Here is a 21589-nt window from a genome sequence, read left to right on the forward strand (position 1 = left end):
GCCTCCCGCATCGTGCCGGGGCACGCTAGCCACTAAAGCTATGAAACGTTTGCTGCATAGGACATACCCAAAGACCTATTTAATAAGGGCAAACAGGAAAAAAATCCACCCTAATTAATCACTCCTTGGTATGCTAAATGCTGTCCAAAATGACCTTAATTACCAGTATGGAGGGAGTAGAATATTAGTTATGGTTTACTTCTGCATTAATAGTATAAGTTATGAATACATGTCGATGCTAGACCTTCCCTATGGTAAAAATATAAATAACGATAATTGGAATACTCTCGAGTGAAGTGCTATAATGGTATAATTATCTATGCGCTTGCAGATTTTTTTTTATTCATATCTCTATATTCCTCCTAGTCACATAAATTAATAAAGAACTATTTAGTATTATTCTAATAGTAATGCTAGGTGGTACCAACAAGTATCTCTAGCAACATCACTAGGGATGACAACCTAGTAAAGTAATGTTAGGAGATATAGGTTTATAATAGGTGACTATTAAAACAAGTGATAAGTTAATAAATACCAACAAGCATTTCTAACGTCGTTGCCAGGGACAGAATTAAAACCCTATTCTTAGTAGCGATGCTAAGAAATGTCAACAAGCATTTCTGGCACCGTTGCCAGGGAAGGTAGCTATGCAAAGGAAGTATTGATAAACTTATACTTATTGATATGATCGAGATAAACCATATACCCCCGCTCAAGCAGGATTACCCTTGTTTTGTCTAATTTTATATCTTATGCAGGGTAATGTATGACCGGTTTTAATCTTCCGACAAACTACGTTGACAATCCAGAAGCATTACTTAAGAGAACTAGAGCTAAACTCAAGAAAGTTTTAGCTTTAGAGTCAGAAGACAATCAGATAAGGAGAAGCTTAACACCAGAATTTGAAGCCATGGTTGACAAGACTCTCCATGAATTATCTGCTCCAACTATGGCTAATATCCATACTGGACCGACAATCAATGTTGGAGACAATGGATTCAAGCTCAAGCCGGCTATCATATACAAGGTGCAAGTAAGCCAGTTTTATGAAAAGGCACATGAAAATGCGAGTGCACATCTCCAACACTTCCTATAGATCTATAGCACTTTCATCATCAAAGGAGTAACCAGAGACGCCATACTACTTCGCCTCTTCCCATTTTCACTTTTGGAGAAGGTGAAGCAGTGGTTCTACGCCAACAAAGAAAGAAACACTACATGTGATAACTGCTCCACTGCATTCCTAGCAAAGTTCTTTCCCATAGTCAAGACCAATGCTCTGCGTGGGAGAATTTCAAGTTTTCAGTAGCAACATGATGAATCTATCCCTGAGGCATGTGAATGCTTTCAAGACTATATATCAGAAGGACCTCATCATGGGATGGAGAATTGGCTACACATGCAGACATTCTACCATGGGTTAACCAACAGTACCCGTGAGACCATGGATGTTGCTGCTGGAATTGCATTCTTGTCACTTACACTTCCAGCTGCGACCACTCTTGTGGAGAAGATGGCCTCCAACCAAGGCCAGAATGAAGAACATTTTCAGACCTGCAAGAGAGGTGGAGGTATGCATCAACTCAATGAGATAGGCATGTTGTCTGCCAAGATGGACCTACTGATGAAGAAGCTTGAAGACCGAGCTAATGAAAAGCAAAAAGTCATGCACATTCATGATTCACGCATGACGTGTGAAGTATGTGGCAACACTGGGCATTCAGGGAATAGCTATCCTGAAACCCAAGAGGAAGTGAACTTTGTTAACAACAACTACTATCGTCCTTAATAAAATCAAGGATGGAACCAACAATAGAGGCCGAACTACCAAAGTAACTACCAAGGTTACCCTCAATGTAACAATTATAATAACTTCAATCAACCACCCTTGAGAGAATTAATTGCTAGATAATCTAGACTTATGAAAGGATTATCTAAGAAGGTGGCTACCAATGATAAAATTCTAGAAAATATAAGTAACAGAATGGATAGCTTTGCTTCTACTATTAAGAACCAACAAAGCTTTAATAAAATGATAGAATCACAAATAGCTCAGCTAGCGGCTATTGTTCCTCTGTCCGACAAAGGAAAGATTCTAGGACAACCGGAAGATTTAGAATCTGCAAATCTTGTCGATATTCACAATGCAACTTTCTACTATACGCAACCATTAGAGGGAAGGTCATCCCTATAGCCATTGGATCTCATATCTTCCTAGAAGCTGTCTATGACTTCGAAGCAAGTGTCAACATCGTGCCTAAGGTAATTTATGAGAAAATTTTAGGAGATCCTTTGTTGTACACAAATATGTGTTTGCAGCTTGCAAATTAGTCACTCTACTACCCCAAGGGAGTTCTTGAAGATGCCATTGTCTGAGTAGGACAATCATATGTTCCTGTAGACTTTATGGTTTTGAAAACAGGTGGAGATGAAAGGGCACCCATCATCCTGGGCTAACCTTTCTTGAGCACCACAAAATCCATAATCTACATGGACAGTGCCAATATCTATTTCATGATCAAGGATAAAAAGGAGAAGTTGTCTTTCAAGAACCGTATCTTGCAATCTTCTAGTCATCCACAAAAGGCATACATGTCCGAAGAGACAACAGTGACCAAGAAGAAGAACAACCGAAGAAGGAGGAAGAACAAGATCAGTCAGCCATAAGAAGAAACAGTCAACATGATCAACACACTCTGATCTGAGTATGACCACCTCCTCGCTTCACCATTCCTTGCTAAGAAGGATGATCCTAGAGTACCGACGATCGAGTGTACCATTGGAAAAAGAATCTTCCACAAGACCTTCTACGACATTGGATCGGACGTCAATATAATGTCCAAGGTAACGTATGAATATTTATTCGGTAACGAACCTTTGTTCCCTACATATATGTAGTTGTAGATGGCAGACCAATCAATCCGATTTCCTAAGGGAATAGCGAGGGACGTTATGGTAAGAATACAAAATCACTATGCCCCTACTGATTTCATGGTCCTATACCTAGGAGAAGAAGAAGACGATACACCCATCTTCCTTGGAAGACTGTTCCTCAACACCACCAACGCAATCATCTACGTCGGATCTGGACAAGTCCACTTCCAATTCTCTAAAGAAAAGGTACGTTGTTATTTCAATAGTTATACTACTTATGAGTAGCCGAAGAAGAGCCGCTCTAGGAGGAGATGTCGATCATTCCAATGTCAAAGGAATCAACCCCGATGGAATGAATGAGAAGATGAAGAACCTAAAGCACCTATGAAAGATGAACCTACTCCACCTAAGACAAGTCCACAGTTTAGGCAGTTGTGGAAAGAAAAGGTGACATCATCATCAGAGTCACCATCACGAGATGTGCAGCCATCTGGGTCTCCACCGTTGAGACCGGATGATGCACCCAAGGAATGAAGGACTTCTCTCTAGTCAAGTCCTATTCGAAGGACTTAAAATCTGAACCCTCACACATGCACATCTTGATTTGATTGTATGACTTAACTCTCTTTGAATCCAAGGTTTGACTTTATAATATATGTATTGTAAGTATGCTCTTTCATGCTTTTTCCACTCCTATGAGCTCCACATAAGCCTTAGTTGTAGGAAGAGAAAGACATAACATTATTATTGTCTTGGTGAGGATCCATAAATACTACATATATTGAGAGACTTGAGAGTGTCATATAATGAAAGCTCTGAGTTTTATTTTGAAAATCTATAAAAACTCTAAAATAATGGTTGAGCAAAGAACTTGAGACATAGTGCTTAACTTGATTGTTCTGTCTTTTAATTACTCAAGACCCAAGTGAAGGCTAAGGAGCCCCATAGTTGAAGGTAATATGTGTAAGTTTGAAAGTCAGATCAGTTTATTTTAATCTAGAGGACAATTCTTATTTAAACGCATGTGTACTTTTGAGGAATGACAACATTGTAGCAACTCCTGATTTATTTTGCTAAGTTTAGTTTCGCTAAGGAACTAGCAAAGGTTAAGCTTGGGGGAGCTTGATGACAGTAGTTAACAACCATTATAAATCGTCAATAAAATATGCATAAGGGCACAATTGAGATCTTCAATAAAGGTCTAGGAATTTAAACTAATAAATTTCATGAGTTTTGGTGAATCTGTGATTTCTACAGGGTTTATTAAAAAACCATCAAGGTGGACCTAGATGTCAGAGTTAATCATGCTTATCCGCAGCGAAACAGACACCAGAAGACTCTAGAAGACTCGAGAGGACTCCACACTGAGGCGGAGCCTGAGGGGCTGCTAGGTGGGGCTGCTCGGCCCCACCTATAGGCTGCCTATCCCTTGGGCCCACCTGTTAGCCTCCGCATTGCAATGTTGATTCTCCACCGCCTCCTAGGTTGCATCTACGCCATTCCTTAAGTCAGTTTGATCTAAGGGCTCATGTTGGACGCTTCAGCCTAGATATATTAGCCACTGCCCCTCTGAAGGCATCAAGTCATTTGAGAAGATAGAAACCCTAATCATCCTTAGAGCTCTAGCATATTCTAGGGCATATGTAGTTAGGCTAGGTCTAGAGGGAGGCAAGCAAACTTCACTTGGATTCATGATCGTGTCAAGAGCATGGTTCGGTATAATCTTTGTACCCCCTCTCTCTTTTGTATCTCCATTATTTTTATATGTTTGCTACAATTATTATGACAATATTAGTATTCGTCTTATTCATGTTCTTTGTTGTAATGTTCATCGTCTACTCTGATTATATACCTAGTTTAGTTGGATTATCATCATATTCATGCATATGTTCGTATAGCACTCACCCTAAGGATCCATGTGTGGGTGGTCGACATTGTGTAAGTGTGGTGCTTATACGTTGTTTACCTGTGGATACACCCTATATTATAGGTTTTTTGTAGATCGCGGACATGACACTCCCGTTGAGTCCTTTGTAGTCTACTCCCTGATGTAGGTAGCACGTAGGATCTGGTTACGAAGGGGGACAAGCTCTGTTCTTAATCTCCCTTAGTAATATCTCTTATGTGTAGATATGAAGATGATCTCAATAATGACTATTAGGTGTAATTGCACTAATCAATGTATGCTTTGACTTATAATTAAGAATGACTTAAGAATTATTCCTCTAATATTCTACCTGACCATGCTAATGCCATAAAAAGGAGTACTCTAAGTGATTTGTCATTATCATTGATCAATACTTATCATATATATATATATATATATATATCTTATCCTATGACTAACCCCTATTTTGAGTAGAATATTGATTATGGTTTACTTTCTCCATTAATAGTATAAGTTATCAATACATGTTGATGCTAGACCTTCCCTATGGTAAAAATATAAATAACGATACCTAGAATACTCTCAGGTAAAGTGCTACAATGGTATAATTATCTATACGCTTGCAGATTCCTTTTTATTTATATTTATATATTCCTCCTAGTCACATAAATTAATAAAGAACTATTTAGTATTATTCTAGTAGTAATGCTAGGTAGTACCAACAACTATCTCTAGCAACATCACTAGGGATGACAATCTAGTAAAGTAATGTTAGGAGATATAGATTTATAATAGGTGGCTATTAAAACAAGTGACAAGTTAACGAATACCAACAAGCATTTCTGATGCCGTTGTCGGGGATAGAATTAAAACTCTGTCTTAGTAGCGATGCTAAGAATTGTCAACAGTTGGGTGACGGCCCAAAGTCACCAAACCGCCTCAAGTTTTTAGACATGCAAACAAGCACAATTTGGAGCAATCTAGTGCGTTGGTTTATGGCGGTTTGAGGTCGGTTTGAGGAACTCTCCCACGAATTGATGACGTGGCAATGGAGTAGCCCCTACTCTACCTCTCCGCTATAAATAGGACCCTCACCCCTGACTTGTAACACACACCACAAGAGAAGCTCTCTCTACTTTCAAGATGTAGAAGTAGAACATTGAGTTGGGAGTTAGGGAGAGTTGAGCTATGCTCGGGTTCTGGAGGAGTCTTCTGAGCTCTGGTATGCTTTTGTATCTTTCTTTTGTAAGACTCATGCTTTAATATATAGTTACTTTCTCTATTTATTTGTATGCATTTCATTCTTATCTAGTTCATGCCTTAGTTGTTTATCTAAGTATGATTACTATAGTTGTATATCACCTTAGCATGGGATCTCCGCTCGCATCGAGTGCTCTAGTTATAGTACGTGACTAGAGTAGTGATCGATAGTTTAGATGTGGTGTCTAGACTGTGGGTTACCTGAGTTTGCACCCACCCTCACGGATAGTTGTGGTAGCCCTAGGTGGTGACAGTCCTGGCGGCCAACGTAGTCTACTATGTTCGGGTTGGTGTTTGTAGGACTGTAGTCAGAGCTTCCTAGCCCCTTTCTCATCCCTATCTGTGGCTAGTGTTCTGATGTCCCAAAGTGTTATTGTGTGTGATCGCTATATTTCATCCATTGCTTAGTTATCCCCCTGGTCTGCTATAGAATGGAACCATAGTAATAGAGAAGTGTGTGGAAACCTTATACTCACCCGTTGTCCTCTCAACTTAGCTTGTCTGCTCTGCTATCTTATCATGGAATTCTTCTATGTGTGTCATTATCCATAACTCTTATTGTATATCACTTACCCCCATTTTAGTCTAGGCGGTATACTAGTTAGTAGATACATGATGGTTATCTATCACCTTCTTTAACCATTGCTTCACTGTGGATAAATACTTCTGGGTGAAATGGTACAACGGTATTCTGTTCGCTTGCGGAATATAATACTTGAGCATAAGAAATACCAACACATGCACCGCGGGGAGGCCGGATGGCAGCTGACCGACCCTCTTGAGCTGCTCCCACGCCATCGCCGATGGGAGCAGTGAGGGCAGGGGCACAGGGACAGCGTGGCGACGCCCGTAGGCTTCTAGGCACCTGCGAGGCTCGAGTAAGCCCGAGCTTCTTATCGCCGCTCGTTATCCCTTCGCCGACCGTCTAAGCACATGGTCAGGCTAGATGTTGCGCTCTTTGGAGGGCTTAGGAGACTAAGGTCAGGCCAATCTCCAATCTACAACTAGGAGATCTCTGCCTCTTCTTAGTGTGCTCCGACCCTTCTGTGGGTGGCTTGTCGAGCTCAGGGCTCGGGAACCTCAACCTCCTCCCTTTGCCTCATCACCGACCTTGAGGGGAGGGGGGTTGGGTCACTTGCATGGATGGTCATAATGGACCTTCATCGTGGCCTAGCTACGGCACCGGTGTTTTGTAATTTCAGCGGTTTTTGCCACCGTATATTGTAATTGGGTCATTCCCAATTAATAAATCAAATTACTTTCGTTTATAATCTCATTGCTCACGAGTCATGCTCAGAGACTTAGGTCCCTCATTGGGATGGGCTATTACGATAATGGTCTCGGTGGCCAAGATTGCCGCGCCTATGCTACTAGTGGGTAAGTATGTGATAACCCCAGGTTTACTGTCATTCCGTGCCATGGTCGTGTCCCCCAAAGGGGAGATCCTTGGCATCTCGATCGAGCCACTCGTATGGTTCCTGAGCCCATCTATCGGTGCTTGGGGGCTCACTGCCTCCCTCGGTGGGTCACCACGAGTGGCTCGAGGTCGGTACTCGGACATCACTCGAAGGTCGGCTAGTTTCCCTTCTGAGGGCCTGGCTAAGGCCTTTGGCACCTAACCATGAGCGTCACTCACACTTTTAGGTGCCTCAAGCGGCCTTGAAGCCTAGTGGGCCAGTCTTAGAACCCTCAGCGATGCCCCTTCTAGGGGGTCCCTTGCCGTCGTGCGGTTGGGAGGCTCGATCCGATGAAGGATCGGGAGACAGAGAAGGTTAAGATGACATAGCTGGTAACATGATGGTCAGGACCATCCTGGTAGCACTTGCTGATCTCTCACCTAGTCCTCTTGCCGTCTAGCTCGCTCCATCCGTCCCAACCTTGCCTGCTTGGGGGGGGCTCCAGTCGTGGCCTTCCTTCAGAGAAAAGAGAGCGACTGTTGATAAGTTAGTTGTTCCTTTCATTTCTTCGGGCATCCTACTGGGGCCACTCAGGAAGAGGAAGACAATAATGAGATAGGAAGCAGAAAGGTCAAGAGAACAAGACTTATCTTGGTTTTTATTGTGGGAGAGGTAGGCTAGCGGAGAAGATCGACAGTAGTGTCTTGGCTTGGGAGGCCAGGCTACTAGGCAGATGGCTCGACGATGGCCTTCCCTCATGGGGAATGGTAGGAACTCACCTCGATTGGGTCAGCCCCTTCTAGGGGGTGATTGTCTAGATGGAGGGGCCAACCAAGCCATCGTTGCCGCTAGGAGCCTCGGGTGTCTCGCTGACGCTCGGTCGATCGAGCACCACCGCCGCCTTGGTTGCTTCCTCCATTGGTGCCCTTCTTGTGTGATGGCTAGAGCCATCAGGACCATAGGGGCGATCAATGCAATTGCTTGGGTGATGCGGTCTTGTTCGCAGTAGTAGGCTTGCTTGAAGCTGCCCTCGATGGTGATGACCTTGTTGGGGCTGGGCATCTTCAACTTTAGATAGGTGTAGTTGGGGACGGCCATGAACTTGGCAAAGAATGACTGGCCAAGGAGAGCGTGGTATACACCGGGGAAGTCCACCACCTCGAAGGTGAGCGGCTCCTTCCAGAAGTTGTTGGGCTGGCTAAAGGTGACGTTGATCCAGATGCACCCAAGGGGCACAACCTTCTTCCCCAGGATGACCCTGTAGAACGGTGCCATGCTAGGACACAGGCTGCTCCACGGGATGCCCATCATGTCCACAGTGCTAGCGTAGAGTATGTTGAGGCCACTGCCCCCGTCCATCAGCACCTTACTAAGGCACGTGGTGCCCACGATCAAGCTAACCACGAGTGAGTAGTGCCCCGAGTGAGTAACTCAGTTGGGGTAGTCTCCTTGGTTGAAGGTGATGGCCATCTGGGACCATTGGAGCCACGTCAGGGCGATGAGGGTGTGGATGGCGTTCACCTCCTGCTTGGTGATGCGGCGTTACCGGCAGGACTCGTATGCTTGGGAGCCCCCGAAGATCATGAGGCAGCGATTGGCCTTGGGGAACTCGGCGTCGTCCCCTTGGGCGCCATCTGCTGGCTCACCGACCTTCGGGGTAGGCTTCTGGACCTTGCCATGCTAGCCGAGGGTGCCACGGATGTAGCCCCTAAGGTGGCGCAACCCTTGAGGAGATGCTTTGCCTACCCTCCATGGAAGGGGCAGGGGGCTTCAAGCACCTTCTCTAAGTTCTCAGGGCGAGCGTCCCACCCGCGGGGCTAAGGTCTAGTGGCGTGGTTGGCCGTGGCCACCATCTCCTCCCCACAGCGCTTTCAATCCTTAACCTCTTGTCGCGGCGATGTTGGGCTGAGGCGGAGTCATCGTCTCCGTCTCCACCACTTAGGTGGCCGACGACCTTAGCTTTGCCGTTGAAGTTGGCCTAGACAGCCTTCTCGCCGTTGACGTATTTGGTGGCGATGTCTAGGAGCTCTCGCATTGTGCGCGGGGTCTCACGGCCAAGCACGTGGATGAGCACCTCGTAGGTCGTGCCATAGATGATGGCATTGATCATGACGGTGTCGGTGATGTCGGGAAGCTCGTTGCGCTTCTTGGAGAAGCGCTGGATGTACTCCCAGAGGGTCTTGTCGGTCCTCTGCCTACAATTGTGAAGGTCCAATGAGTTCCTAGGTCGGGTGTACGTACCTTGGAAATGGTCGATGAGGGCGGAGCGAAGATCACCCTAGCAGCGGATGCTGCCGGGCTCGAGCTGCTCCAGCCAAGCTCTGGTCGAGCTCTATAGGAACAGAGGAAGGTACTGGACGGCGAAGTCATCATCCGACCCCCCGGTCCTCATGGTGAGGTGGTAATCCTCAAGCCAGTGGTTCAAGTTGGTCTCACCATTGTACTTGGGGAAGTGCGTCGATGGATGGAGCTACCTAGGGTAAGGGGCCGCTCTGATCTTGGCCCCGAACGCTAGGGGGCCGAAGTGATCTCGGGCGAAGTCCTCATCCCGACACTCTGATCCTAGCCCAGAATGCTCGAGGGGCTGATGCCTGGGCCCAGGAGCCCCCAAGCCCGGGAACTTGTCTTCTTGTGTCACGCCCCGCACGTGACCCTGTCGGGGGAGCGGTTGGCAGAGAAGCACCCAAGTGGCAGCGCCGGGGAGCCCCCGAGCCTTGGTGGCTCGAGGCCTGTCTTCTTGTGCCCGGGCCTTGGCCGGCGCCTAAGGCCGGGAAGAGGCCAAGGATCGGGTCAAGGCCACCGTTGATTGGGAGCCCCGGGCTCGGGCGAGCCCTTGAGCGTTGAGGAGAGGCGGCAAGCTGGCTCGAGCTTAGCTTGATCCCTTAACCTGAGGGTGTGCGCAAGCGTACCCGATGGGTATAGCCCCTGAGCCCCCAGGCGATCCTTGGGGGATCGACCAGGGGGATCTCTTGGTCAGAAACCCTCGATCCCGAGGCTTAATATACCCATTTATTAGGATCTCGTCAGTTACTTTCCAAGAAAACTCGTCGCCGGTTACTTTAGTAAATAACTCTAAAAAATGCTCTCGCCGATTACTTCGTAAATAACTCTAAAAATGTCTCAAATTAGACAACAACCATTGGGTAATAATATGTCATGTTCCGCAACACTACTTTAACAGTACTTTTCAGCGAATGAATAATATTTTTTTCTCACAATAAATCAATATAAGCATCGACGTAAACCAAATTTCAACGAACAGAATGAAAAAAAATCCTCAAAAGAAGGCCGCTCTATCCATCGGCCATTCACACAAAACACTTGGAAAATGGTGAAAATCTTACATGGGGCCGGCGAGTCATGGGAGGCCGAGCTCGACTCACATACACACAGTGTCGGTCCTAGGATTTTAAGGGCCCTCCGACGATCTTATCGTAACGGCATCTCTTAACCATGTATAAAATCTTATAATATATAGGCGCTAATTTTACTTGCAAAACGAAAGCAAATTCAATAACATATTTTTAATTTAACATGTCTGATAATTATCGAGGAACAATATAGATTAAGGAATATATTTGTAGATGTATGATAATTATCGAGGAATAATGTAGATTAAAAAATAATATATTCGTTTTCTTTTCTCACCGATGATAAATGTTTCTTAGGTAACATTATAAAATTCTAACATGTAAATTAGAAGAAAAATATGACTATATGGGTATAAAGTACTAGAAGTCTGGAATACTATACAAATAATTAATTTGGATTAAAAATTAAAAGGAAAAAATACCTTGGGCCTAAACAACTAATCGGTGATCACAATTCATAAGAAGCAAAGAATCAAAATATCGTCGTCGTGGAGCCCTGCCTGGTCGTCGTCCTCGTGCGCCGTGTTCGTGTCTCCGGCAGTCTAGCTCTTCGTGGCGGCGTGGTTCGCCAGCTCCGCGCGTGTAAGGCGCATGTCTCGAACTCACGATCAGAGTGTGTTGTGTGCAGCGTGACTCCTCACCTCCTCTCTACCCGAGGGCCGTGGGGAAAGAAAACTATAAAAGAAATATCAATGTTGTCTTTTTGAACCATCTAGCCAGTTCTACGTCTTTCTTCTTATTAGTTTGCTAATACCTAATGGACTATAGGACCTGAGGATTTATATACTGAACTTGGACCCTCGGCCGTCGCACCTCGTGGTCTACCTTAGGGCCGGCGATGCATACACACTTCGAGGAAGTTCGCGAGACGACGCAGCAAAGACAAGGTCACGCAGAGTTAGGCCCCAGTAGCTTTTGCCGTTGATATTGCAGGTTACAGTAACTAGTACACGTTGGCCGGCTGGAGTGCTTGACTGTCCGCGCTGCGAAAAATTCGCCATCCTGCCGTCCGGTCCAAGGTCCAACAGTCAAGAGAGGACCGGCTCAATACGCTTGTTTGGTACTGTACTCTCACCTCACTGTTGTGATTGGCAGCAGCAACAGTAGTTCAAAGCAAGCCGTCCAACGAATGTGTGTAAGCACTTGGTTTTCTGTGGAAACGTAGACTTGTATCACCACCAACATGGAGCTAGTGAATGCGAACATAATCATTTTCCATATACGTAAGCAGAGCTTGTTTAGCCAAACTGTTCACACGTAATATGCATCTCGTACATTGTGGCAACCTAATTAATTTAGCACTGGTGTACATTTCCGGGAAAAACGTCGAACCAAGTCGTCGATCGGACACGACCGACTTGGGGGAAAAAAATTGCGTGCTTGGCACGTGCATTGCGACTCTGGGTTGATTTACAGATTATAGTGCTACTAGCTAGATCGTCGTCCATATTTCAAAATGTTGAGTAGATTTCTTTTCCTAAAGAAAGGAGGAGTAGGAATGACGAACTCATGTTTGAAAACTGTTGCTGCACAGCTCGAACACTCCTATCGAGCCTTCAAGAAAAATATCCAATGTTGTCAATGAAGGAAATTTGCCCTTCCCTGAAGCTTCTACGACGGGTTGGCCGGCTGGCAGGCAGGATCTGCCTGCCCCTTCGCTGGATCTACTCGGGCATCGCCGGATCTGGGCGCGTTGTGCCGGCCGGTGCTGGCCCATGTGCGGCTCTTGGAGGCTGCGGCCGGCTGGAGGCCGGTGCCTGGCGGGGTGAATCTACAGGGTGGCGAGCGGTCTCTCCTAGCCGACCTGTGCTGTACCAGGACTGCTACTTCGACCAACAACGGTTGGCATGGGCCGGCCGGCGCCTGCCGGGCCATGGTCGGAGGCGTCCCACAACCGGCCGGCGGGCATGGCCGTGGCCTGCCTTGTAACACCCCCGGTGTTACGAGCTTGTTTAGCACCAAGATTAAGACCTAAAAGAGATTAGCAAAATAAGTTCGCTGGGTTTAAGAGTTTAAAACTTACTTGAAATGATAAACAAATTTTATGTGACTCACTTTTGTGGTTGAGAAAAATCAAAATAAATATTGTTAACTAGTGCTCTTGGGAGCTCAAAAATTAAATTTGAAGTTAAGATAAACTCTTTTCGTTAAGACGGCAAACACTTGAATTTACATCTAAAGTACTATTTTTGGTGATTTATTGTGGGCAAAATAATTAATTAATGCTTAAATATTTTGTTCCTATAGGATAGTATGAAGTATGGACCATTGCATGAAATACTCGTGGGTTGGAGTTAATAGGGTTTAGGCCTTTTAAAAAGTATAACAAAAGTGTTAATGGTTGTTAGTTCGAAGGGAACCTTAACCTTTCTAAGTATGGAAAAAGTAGTAAGACAATGCTATCTTGACATTTAATTTCTAACAAAAATGTTTAAACACTAGCTTCATATTCTTGCATTGTTGGTTGCATCTAAGTGAGCACGTGAGCATGGTGTAGGTGGTAGATGTGTTGGGTGCCGCGTTGTCCACTTAAAATTGTCCAAACATTGTCAGAACACGCTGTAAACCATATTGTTGACACTCTGTTCGTGAACCGGCGTTCGGCAAAACGAACCTATCTTGGCGTCTCTCCAACTTTCTCTCTGGTCATCCTCTGGTGGTAGGAATTACTTCGTTAGCTAGCTGTTAGTGCTAATTTTGGGTTCATGGACTTGGTTGAGCTTTTGACAAATCAGTAAGTAGATTTGGTCTGCCTTGAAAAGCGTGTGTGGCATCGTTCCAGTCTCCCGGCCTAAGCCCCGCAGTCACCATGCAAGCACGCCGCCGCTGCCTGGCCCGCTGCTCCGCTGGCCGACCTCGTTGGCTGTCGGTCGCACGTCAGGCTATGTCGACCCCAGCCGTCTTCCGTGGGTTCGGGCGGTGCTGCTGTTGCGCGGCTGCCACATGCACGCTACCGGTCAGGCCGTGCGCGGGGCTAAGCCGATGCCACGACAGTTGCCGTCTGGCCATCGTGGCGCTCGTCTCGCCGCTCAATCCACCTACCGACCGAGCCACTGCCTGCCTCCATAGCCACGTCACACTAATGCCCTTGTCGTGGTCTCACTGCCCTCCCTCATGTCGTTTTGCTGCACCGGTGTAGGGTCGAGATGGCGACTAGAGGGGGGTGAATAGTCGTTTCTAAAACTTAATCGCGTCGACTAACTGAAATAAGTGCGGAATTAAAACTATAGGTCTAGCCAAGACTACACCCCTCTATCTATATTCTCTAGCACCTTGCAAAGATCCTAATTAAGCAACAAAAGTGCCGGGCTAGCTAGAGCTCACCTAATCAATTCTAAAAGCAAGGTCACACAAACCTATGCCACTAGTACTTTAAACAACGGGGAGCTCCTACACATGCTAGTAAGCAAAAGCACAAAGCCAACTAAGCTCACTAGCAATGCTCAATAACAAGGCAACCAATGCCAAATTAGAGAGCTCAAATACTTAGCTACACAAACTAAGCAATATGACTAACAAGGTTACACAAACCAAATTAGTCACGCAAAGGAGCTACTTCTATACTACACAAGCAAGAAGGTAACTAGTGATCTACACAAGCTAACTAATTACAAGAGCAACTACACAAGCACAATGTATATGAAAGTAATAACAAGCTAGTGTAAAGGGATTGTAAACCAACGGGAAAAATAATGTTGACACGATGATTTTCTCCCTAGGTTCATGTGCTTACCAACACGCTATGTCCCCATTGTGTCGACTACTCACTTGGTGGTTCGGCGGCTAATTGGCATCACCCGCCAAGCCCGCACATCGGACACCACAAGAACCTACCCTGAAAGTGAGGATAGCTCAATGACATGCTCAACTAGAGTTGCTCTTCATGGCTCCCGCAGAGTGAGCACAATGCCCCTCACAAAAGCTCTTCTCCGAAGCACCGCACAAGCTTCTTGCAGGCTTCGACGGAGACCACCACCAAGCCATCTAGGAGGTGGCAACCTCCAAGAGTAACAAGCACCACTAGCTTGCAAGACGACCACCTAGTACCACTTGATGCAACCTCACAATGCAATCACACTAGAATCGCTCACTCACTCAATCGGATAAACACTATCAAGCTAGAGTGAGTTAAAGGAGTTCCAAGCACTCTCAAGCATGGACACAAAGTCCCCCAAGGTGCTCAGCAACCAGCCTAAGGCCGAGACCCCTTCTATTTATAGCCCCCATGAAAATAGAGCCGTTGTGCCCCTTCACTGGGCATAGCTCGGGGTGACCAGATGCTCCGGTCAGATCGACCAGATGCACCCTACTAGCGTTCGGTCAATAGATGGCTGCCACATCATCCCTGGCTTTAAATATAGAGTGCCCGATCTCAACGGTTAAGTTGTGACCAGACATAGCATAGTGTATGACCAGACGCATAACCCCAATGTCCGGTCACTTCCAGTAAGGTTCCACTCGTGACCGGACGCGTCTGGTGACCCCCGACCGGACTCATCCAGCATCTGATCACTCACTGTCTCCTCGGTGCACTGCCACACTAGCATGACCAAACACACCCAGCCAGCGTTCGGTCGAAGACCGACTCCTGCGTGTTCTCTATTGCCACTAACCGGATGCAGGACTCCAGCATCCGGTCACTGCATGACCAGTATCTGGTGCACTCTATGAAACCCTATCTTTTCTGTATAGGGCATCCGGTCACTCCGTCGATGAAGTTTCGAACCCTTCTCACCTCCGTTTCATAGCCTAGTTGATCCACATCAACTCCAACTTCATCTCCTTTATAAATGTGCCAACACCACCAAGTTTACACCACCATGTGTATGTGTGTTAGCATTTTCACAATCATTTCCTAAAGGATTTAGCCACTTAACTTGCCACACCACTCGATCCTAACAACGATGCAAAGTTAGATCACACGAGTGACACTAGATGACCAATATGCAAACAAGTTTGCCCTTCTTGATAGTACGGTCATCTATCCTAAACCCGGCCATAAACTTCTCTACACACCAATGACCGGTGAAATGAAATGCCTTAAGTTATACCTTTGCCTTGCGCATTCCATTCCATCTCCTCCAATGTTGATGCAACACATGCACCAACATGATCAACAATGATTTGATCCACTTCATATCATCACGTGATCATATTGGTTCTTTGATCTTGACTTCACTTGTTTTCACCGTTGCCTTCGTCCATCGGCGCCAAGTCTTGCTTAAGCTTCACCGCCACGCGGTCCATCGCTCCAAAGCCTCCAACTTTTCCTTCACGCTTGCAACCGGCCCATCAAGCCAAGTCATGTCTTGATCTTCTTCACCTTGATCACATGACTCAATGTCATGTCTGATTTGCAATGAGCTCCCTCATCATCACATGTGTGATCTTTGCAACATCTCCAAGCCATTTTCACCTTCATGTCATATGTTGCTCACACACATGTACCTATGGACTAATCATCTATGTATCTCACATAAACACAATGAGTCCACCTAGGTTGTCACTCAATTACCAAAACCACACAAGGACCATTCAACTAGCCCTGCGAGATAGCCCCCGTGTGCGATCGCTGCTTCACTACCGTTGCTCGCATCCCACCAAGGCTGAGTAGTCCCATCTTGGCACCCCATAACACGCTCCCTCTGAGTCGCACCATGTGGATGCTCTCTCTCATTAAACGTAGCCTTGGCCGAGGTTGGCTGAGCCTAGAAGCTGCTGCCCCGTTGCTCTTGCCGCCGAAGGAGCCGTGTTGCTTTGTAAGCTTAAAACATGTGGTCCATGATATCCCACCTCAATTCAGTACCCTAGCAGCTAGGATTGGAAGCTAGCTAGCAAACTGACCCACACTAAGGCGCGACGAGCCTTGAAGTCGGCCAAGTGTGACGTCGAGCCAGTAGAGTTGGGGGTAAGGCCCATAGGAGTGGTAACAGTTCAATTGCTCATAACCCTGAGTTCACCTTGACTTCCTCCATCTAGTGCTTGCACTATTTTGGCTAGAGAGCTCGTCAGCAACGTGGTGACGCGTCGGTGACTGGCTCGGAGCGCCACCGCGTGGTGCGGTCACACATGGCTCGGTGAGTTTCTAGTGCTTCCTTGCCATCTCTACCTCTCTTTTAGTGCCCTAGGTTGTTGGAACGGCCGTGTCGCCGCCGCGGATAGCCACTCGCCACTGCCGCTCGTGCTAGTACATCTCTGAATTCCTAACCTCCACCCATCCTTGCGTGTTTAGTCGTAGATAGTGGTTGGCCCCTTACTTCTGTCATAGCACACCTAGGCCCGGCGTCATCGCCCTATGCCGTTGGCCGCCGCGCCGGCGAGCGTGGGGATCCCCAGGGACCTCCCTGTGGTAAAGGTGGAAACAACCAAGGGTTTGTTTGTAAAACCGCTGTCGGTAGGAATAGTGCGCATAGTAGTCATGTTATTATCTAAAAGCTCGAGGGCTTTTCTACAAAGCCACCATCGCACGTGAGCTCCCTCGGCCTTGGGCCGTGTTGGGCCGTCACGATGCGTGCGCAACCACGCCCGCGCTGGGCTACTGGGCCGAATGGTCGCCACCGGTCCTTTTCCTTTTCTAAGCATTTTCTAATTTAGTTTTAAGGTAAACTTGTAAATTCAATATAAAATTGTGTAGTTAACCAAAAATTGTGAAACTAATTTTGTTAGGTTCCTAAAATCATGCTCTATCTTCCAGTATATCTTGTTCACATAGTGTCATAGTATTTTTAGGAGCTATTTAATTAATTTGAGATGCTTAATATGGTTAAGACGCAAACTTATAGGAATTATTGTGATAAATTGGTGATAGTGTTGGCTCTAAAGTTTCATAGTAAATTTCTAACATTATTAGGTGCTCACTATAATTTTTGTAGCTCCATAATAATTAGTTTGCTAAGGTAGCTAAATGAGCCCTAGTTCGAATATATATATTTAATCAATAAAATACCAAAGCACCTTAGGGTTGTAGAACTAAAACATTTTTCAGAAATGAGGTCTTAATTGATGATATGAATATGTAGCCTAGTACATTAGTCATTAGAGCTAGCCCGTTAGCTTGCGAGGCATAGTTGTGTTTTTAGAATTGCGGTTGCCTTTGGTTAATTACGTTTTTGCATTTCATCTGTGAACATCATAATAGGAAATGATGGATCGTGGAGTCGATAGAAGTAGCAGAAAAGGTGGTGCCTGATGATTGTGTTGCCATGATGGGATGCTAACTTTTGGTTATATCTTACCCAGGCAAGCCCCGGTGCATAACCCCTATTATTCCGCACTTTAATTTATGCTTATGCATTAAGTTTTAAGGAGTTGAATGAAAACCACTTGCATATATATATATATATATATATATATATATATATATATATATGAGTCCTATTAGTATGTTAGAATCATGTAGATGGCTATGCTATAGGATTTGACAGAAGTCGAGTAATTACCTATCACTCGCGAGAGATAGGAAAGATATTATTATTGTTATTATATTACTATCACATGGAATATATATATATATAGATGATAACTGAAGACCGGATGGAAAGGTACTTTGGATCTGAACTTGGTTAGGCATTCGAGCGAGGCTCGGATTGTATTTGTTCCGCCTGTGTTGATTGATAACCGTATGTTGTTGTGGATGGTAGTTAGGTTACAGACTTATTATCCTGAGCACATACTTGCTTATGGGAGCGGGAAGGCTCGTCATGCTCTTGTCACAGGTTCTGGCTCTTTCCGAACTGACTGATTGGAGGCGGGGAAAGGTGGAGGTCTAAGCACCATACTGAGACCGGGTCTCAAGTGTGGGGGCTAAGAGTCCAAGTTTGGAGGGGAGCCTAGATCTCTTGACAGGAGTGGAATAGGTTGGTCTTGTTTGTGCCTGGGGTATAAGCGAGACGTGTGTTTCGGGGTACCCAGCTGGGATACATTGCTTTGCGAATCGCTGTTTATGTGAGACGGTACCGACTTGGCTATTGTCTAGCACCGTAGTAAGAACTGGAATATGAAAGATGGTAAAATGGTTCTAATTGTTCACCACCTGCTTGAAAGTAGCATATGTGCTTACATAGAATGGATAGTTAATGGACTAATGATGACTGCTAATAAAATTTAATAGAAGGATGCATGTTTAGTAATGCTTCCACAGATGCAATAACCCACAAGCCAAATAAGCCTTGCATGTCCTTGGAAAATTTTATTTTTCTCCTATCGGGTAAATCTTGCTGAGTACAATCGAGTACTCAGGGTTTTATTCCCCCTGTTGCAGGTGACCAATGAATGGTAGACAACTTTTGTGTGTGAAAACCTCCTGGTGGACTCATAAAGGATTCCTTTCACGCTACGACCGTAGTGTGTGGCAGAACCTCCTAAGAAATTGGGCCCACGTGCATCTATCGTTGTCTTAACAGACCTCTGATAGCGTACACGAGTTCCCAACAACTTAACAGGTCTGTCGGGTGTCCTCGGAAAACCCAAATCATCCACGAATCTTTTTCGAACAGGATCCCAATCACAGACATTGCAGATTATAACAGTTTATTCAAATATATACATCAGAGTAAAATATAGCAGAAGTCTTAAGATAACATAGTTTACAAACCAGCTGTTTCAAACTTACAAAACCATAAGTGTCATACAACCATAGTAGCGGGATAATATTACATTATCATTATTTATTTCACACAAACTAGTGCCTTGTCCAAAGGCCATTCATCATTCCTCATCGTCATTGACTTCGAACACAGACATGCAGCAGGGACCAAAACAAGCCTATGCATGCGACTCACCTACAACAAGGGTTAACAAACCCTGAGTACAAAAGTACTCAACAAGACTAACCCGATGTAAAGGGGGTGTAAGACTTTAGAAATGCAGGTGTTGGGGCAAGGTAAGGATGTAGCAAGATTCAAAAGTTCTAGCCATGAGGGTACACGCTACTCCTGCCATCTCTCCACTTCCAGTGCATGGGCATTCGTCTTAGTATTGGATTAGCCGAAGTAGGCTTACCGGAGTATGTGACCAGTACTACAAAGTGTCTCGTTCAGAAGATCCACAATGAGTGGCCTTTAAGCGACATAGTCGGCAACATTACCCAACATTCAAGATAAGTCACCCGACTAGTCTCTAGTTTATTCTATCTTCTTTCTTTCTTTGGCCAGAATGCCATCTTTGAGTGTATCGAAACTTTTATTTTGAAAGCCTACCATAAAGCATACTAAGCATTCTACGCCTTTGTAAATGAAATCATCTTCAAGGATGGTACACAATTAACAAGGTAGGCAATGCATCAAGTAGGTAATATTTGAATAAATCAACTTAATGCAATAAGTAACATAGGTGATAAACTTTTCAAAGTAAACAAGGTAATGGTTTAATGCATAAACCGAGGCTTGCCTTCGTTGACGATCTCGGGTTCCGGATCAGTACCACAAATATCGAATCCTGAGACAACCGGAGATTCTTCCACGATTTGCTCAACTAGGATTGGTTCACTCCCGGATGCTACATGAAATAATAACATATGCTTCAATATGATGATAATGTAAACATGATGCTTTCATGGTACATGAAATATAATAACACCTCGAGTACAACTGTCCTTCACGGTACAGTTGCAAGCCAACAAAACCAACTTGTAATTCTACCATCAAAGACCACACAAGTGACTTGACCAAAATGACCTTGAAACCCTACTGGTCACAAAACATGACCAAAACAAGATCAAATACTAATCTAACACTTAGGGTTTACTTTTATTCATTTTTGAATTAATTTGGAAATAAGCCCAAAAATTAACTTGTTCCAAATAACCTCAAAATTTTATGTAAGCTTCCTCATAACAAATTAGTGTACCAAAACAAATTTCATAATTTTTGGAATTATATAGTGGCCTACAAAAATCATGGAAATTATATTTATCAATTAATTGAGCAATTTTCATCACGTTCAAAAAGTTCTATAAATTAATATTTCATATTTTTCCTAAATAGTATTCATCACAGAGAGGTCACACAAAAATTTTCATAATTTTTTGGAGATCTAAATAAATCTACACAAAATTAACAAAAATAGACACTATTCATCCATTTCTGAAAATAGAAAAATTCCATTTGAACTACACTGTCGCTGACACACGGGACCCACTTGTCATCCCTAACCTCCGGCTTTGACCACGACGACGACGGCGCTGACCGACGCTAACTCGTCGACGGTGAGCTCAACGGCGACGGCTAAAGTACCAAAACGCTCACAAGGACTAGGCGCATCGATTTGTGGCATTTCGGAGGTTGATTACGACACGGAACAAGACTGACGCCGGCCATGACGGATGCGGTGGTACGGCAACGTTACGCCAGCGAAACAAGGCTGGTAACGGTGAAACAAAGAGTCCAGGAAGCATCAGTGGCTCACCCCGGACGTGTTGAAGCAATGAGCGAGACCGGAGAAGCTATGGTGACGCGTTTCGACGGTGACAGTGATCACGGCGGAGCAGACCTCGTCGACGATGGTGTTTCGGCGACTACAGTGGGTAAAATGACCAAGTAAGAGTGGATTAAGCACTACAGCATCGAGATGAAGCTGTAGAGACAACAAGCAAGGGCAACAGCTCACCGGATGATGCTGGCCACGGTGAAACGGAGTTTCGGTCGATGTCGCTGGCCGTGAGGAAGAAGAACGTGGACAACGAGTTCTCGGTGAAATCAAGTGGTAACAACAGGTCGGTTGGAGGCTCAAGGAGCAAGCGAAACTGGGACACTGCTTTTCTGGGGCTATCTTACGCTGAGGAGACGAGGGGAGCTCGCTGG

The 21589-nt window shown here is 45.2% G+C and overlaps 1 protein-coding gene and 1 non-coding gene across 2 annotated transcripts; both read right to left on the reverse strand.

Annotated features, from left to right (window-relative positions):
- Positions 1-1274: 1274 nt before the first annotated feature.
- Positions 1275-1383, reverse strand: LOC136547707 (small nucleolar RNA R71). The gene has a single exon (XR_010781670.1). It is a non-coding gene; the product is annotated as a small nucleolar RNA R71 (small nucleolar RNA).
- A 1070-nt stretch (positions 1384-2453) lies between these two features.
- On the reverse strand, positions 2454-8778 carry LOC136544195 (uncharacterized). The gene is made up of 2 exons (XM_066536435.1): positions 8377-8778; positions 2454-2486 (listed from the first exon to the last, which is right to left on the reverse strand). The coding sequence occupies exons 1-2, from the start codon at positions 8776-8778 to the stop codon at positions 2454-2456; spliced, it is 435 nt and encodes a 144-aa protein (XP_066392532.1).
- Between the last annotated feature and the right edge of the window lie 12811 nt (positions 8779-21589).

The sequence above is a fragment of the Miscanthus floridulus genome, chromosome 3, assembly GCF_019320115.1.
Source record: "Miscanthus floridulus cultivar M001 chromosome 3, ASM1932011v1, whole genome shotgun sequence".
NCBI classification, from domain to species: Eukaryota; Viridiplantae; Streptophyta; class Magnoliopsida; order Poales; family Poaceae; genus Miscanthus; species Miscanthus floridulus.

Bases quoted from the DNA above. Each gene is read 5' to 3' on its own strand.
- LOC136544195 (XM_066536435.1), bottom strand. From the start codon at position 8,778: ATGGACGGGGGCAGTGGCCTCAACATACTCTACGCTAGCACTGTGGAC. The intron at 2,487-8,376 runs GTCCTGATGGCT...CTGTCCATGTAG, and splicing joins TTGCATTGATCGCCCCTATG to ATTATGGATTTTGTGGTGCT.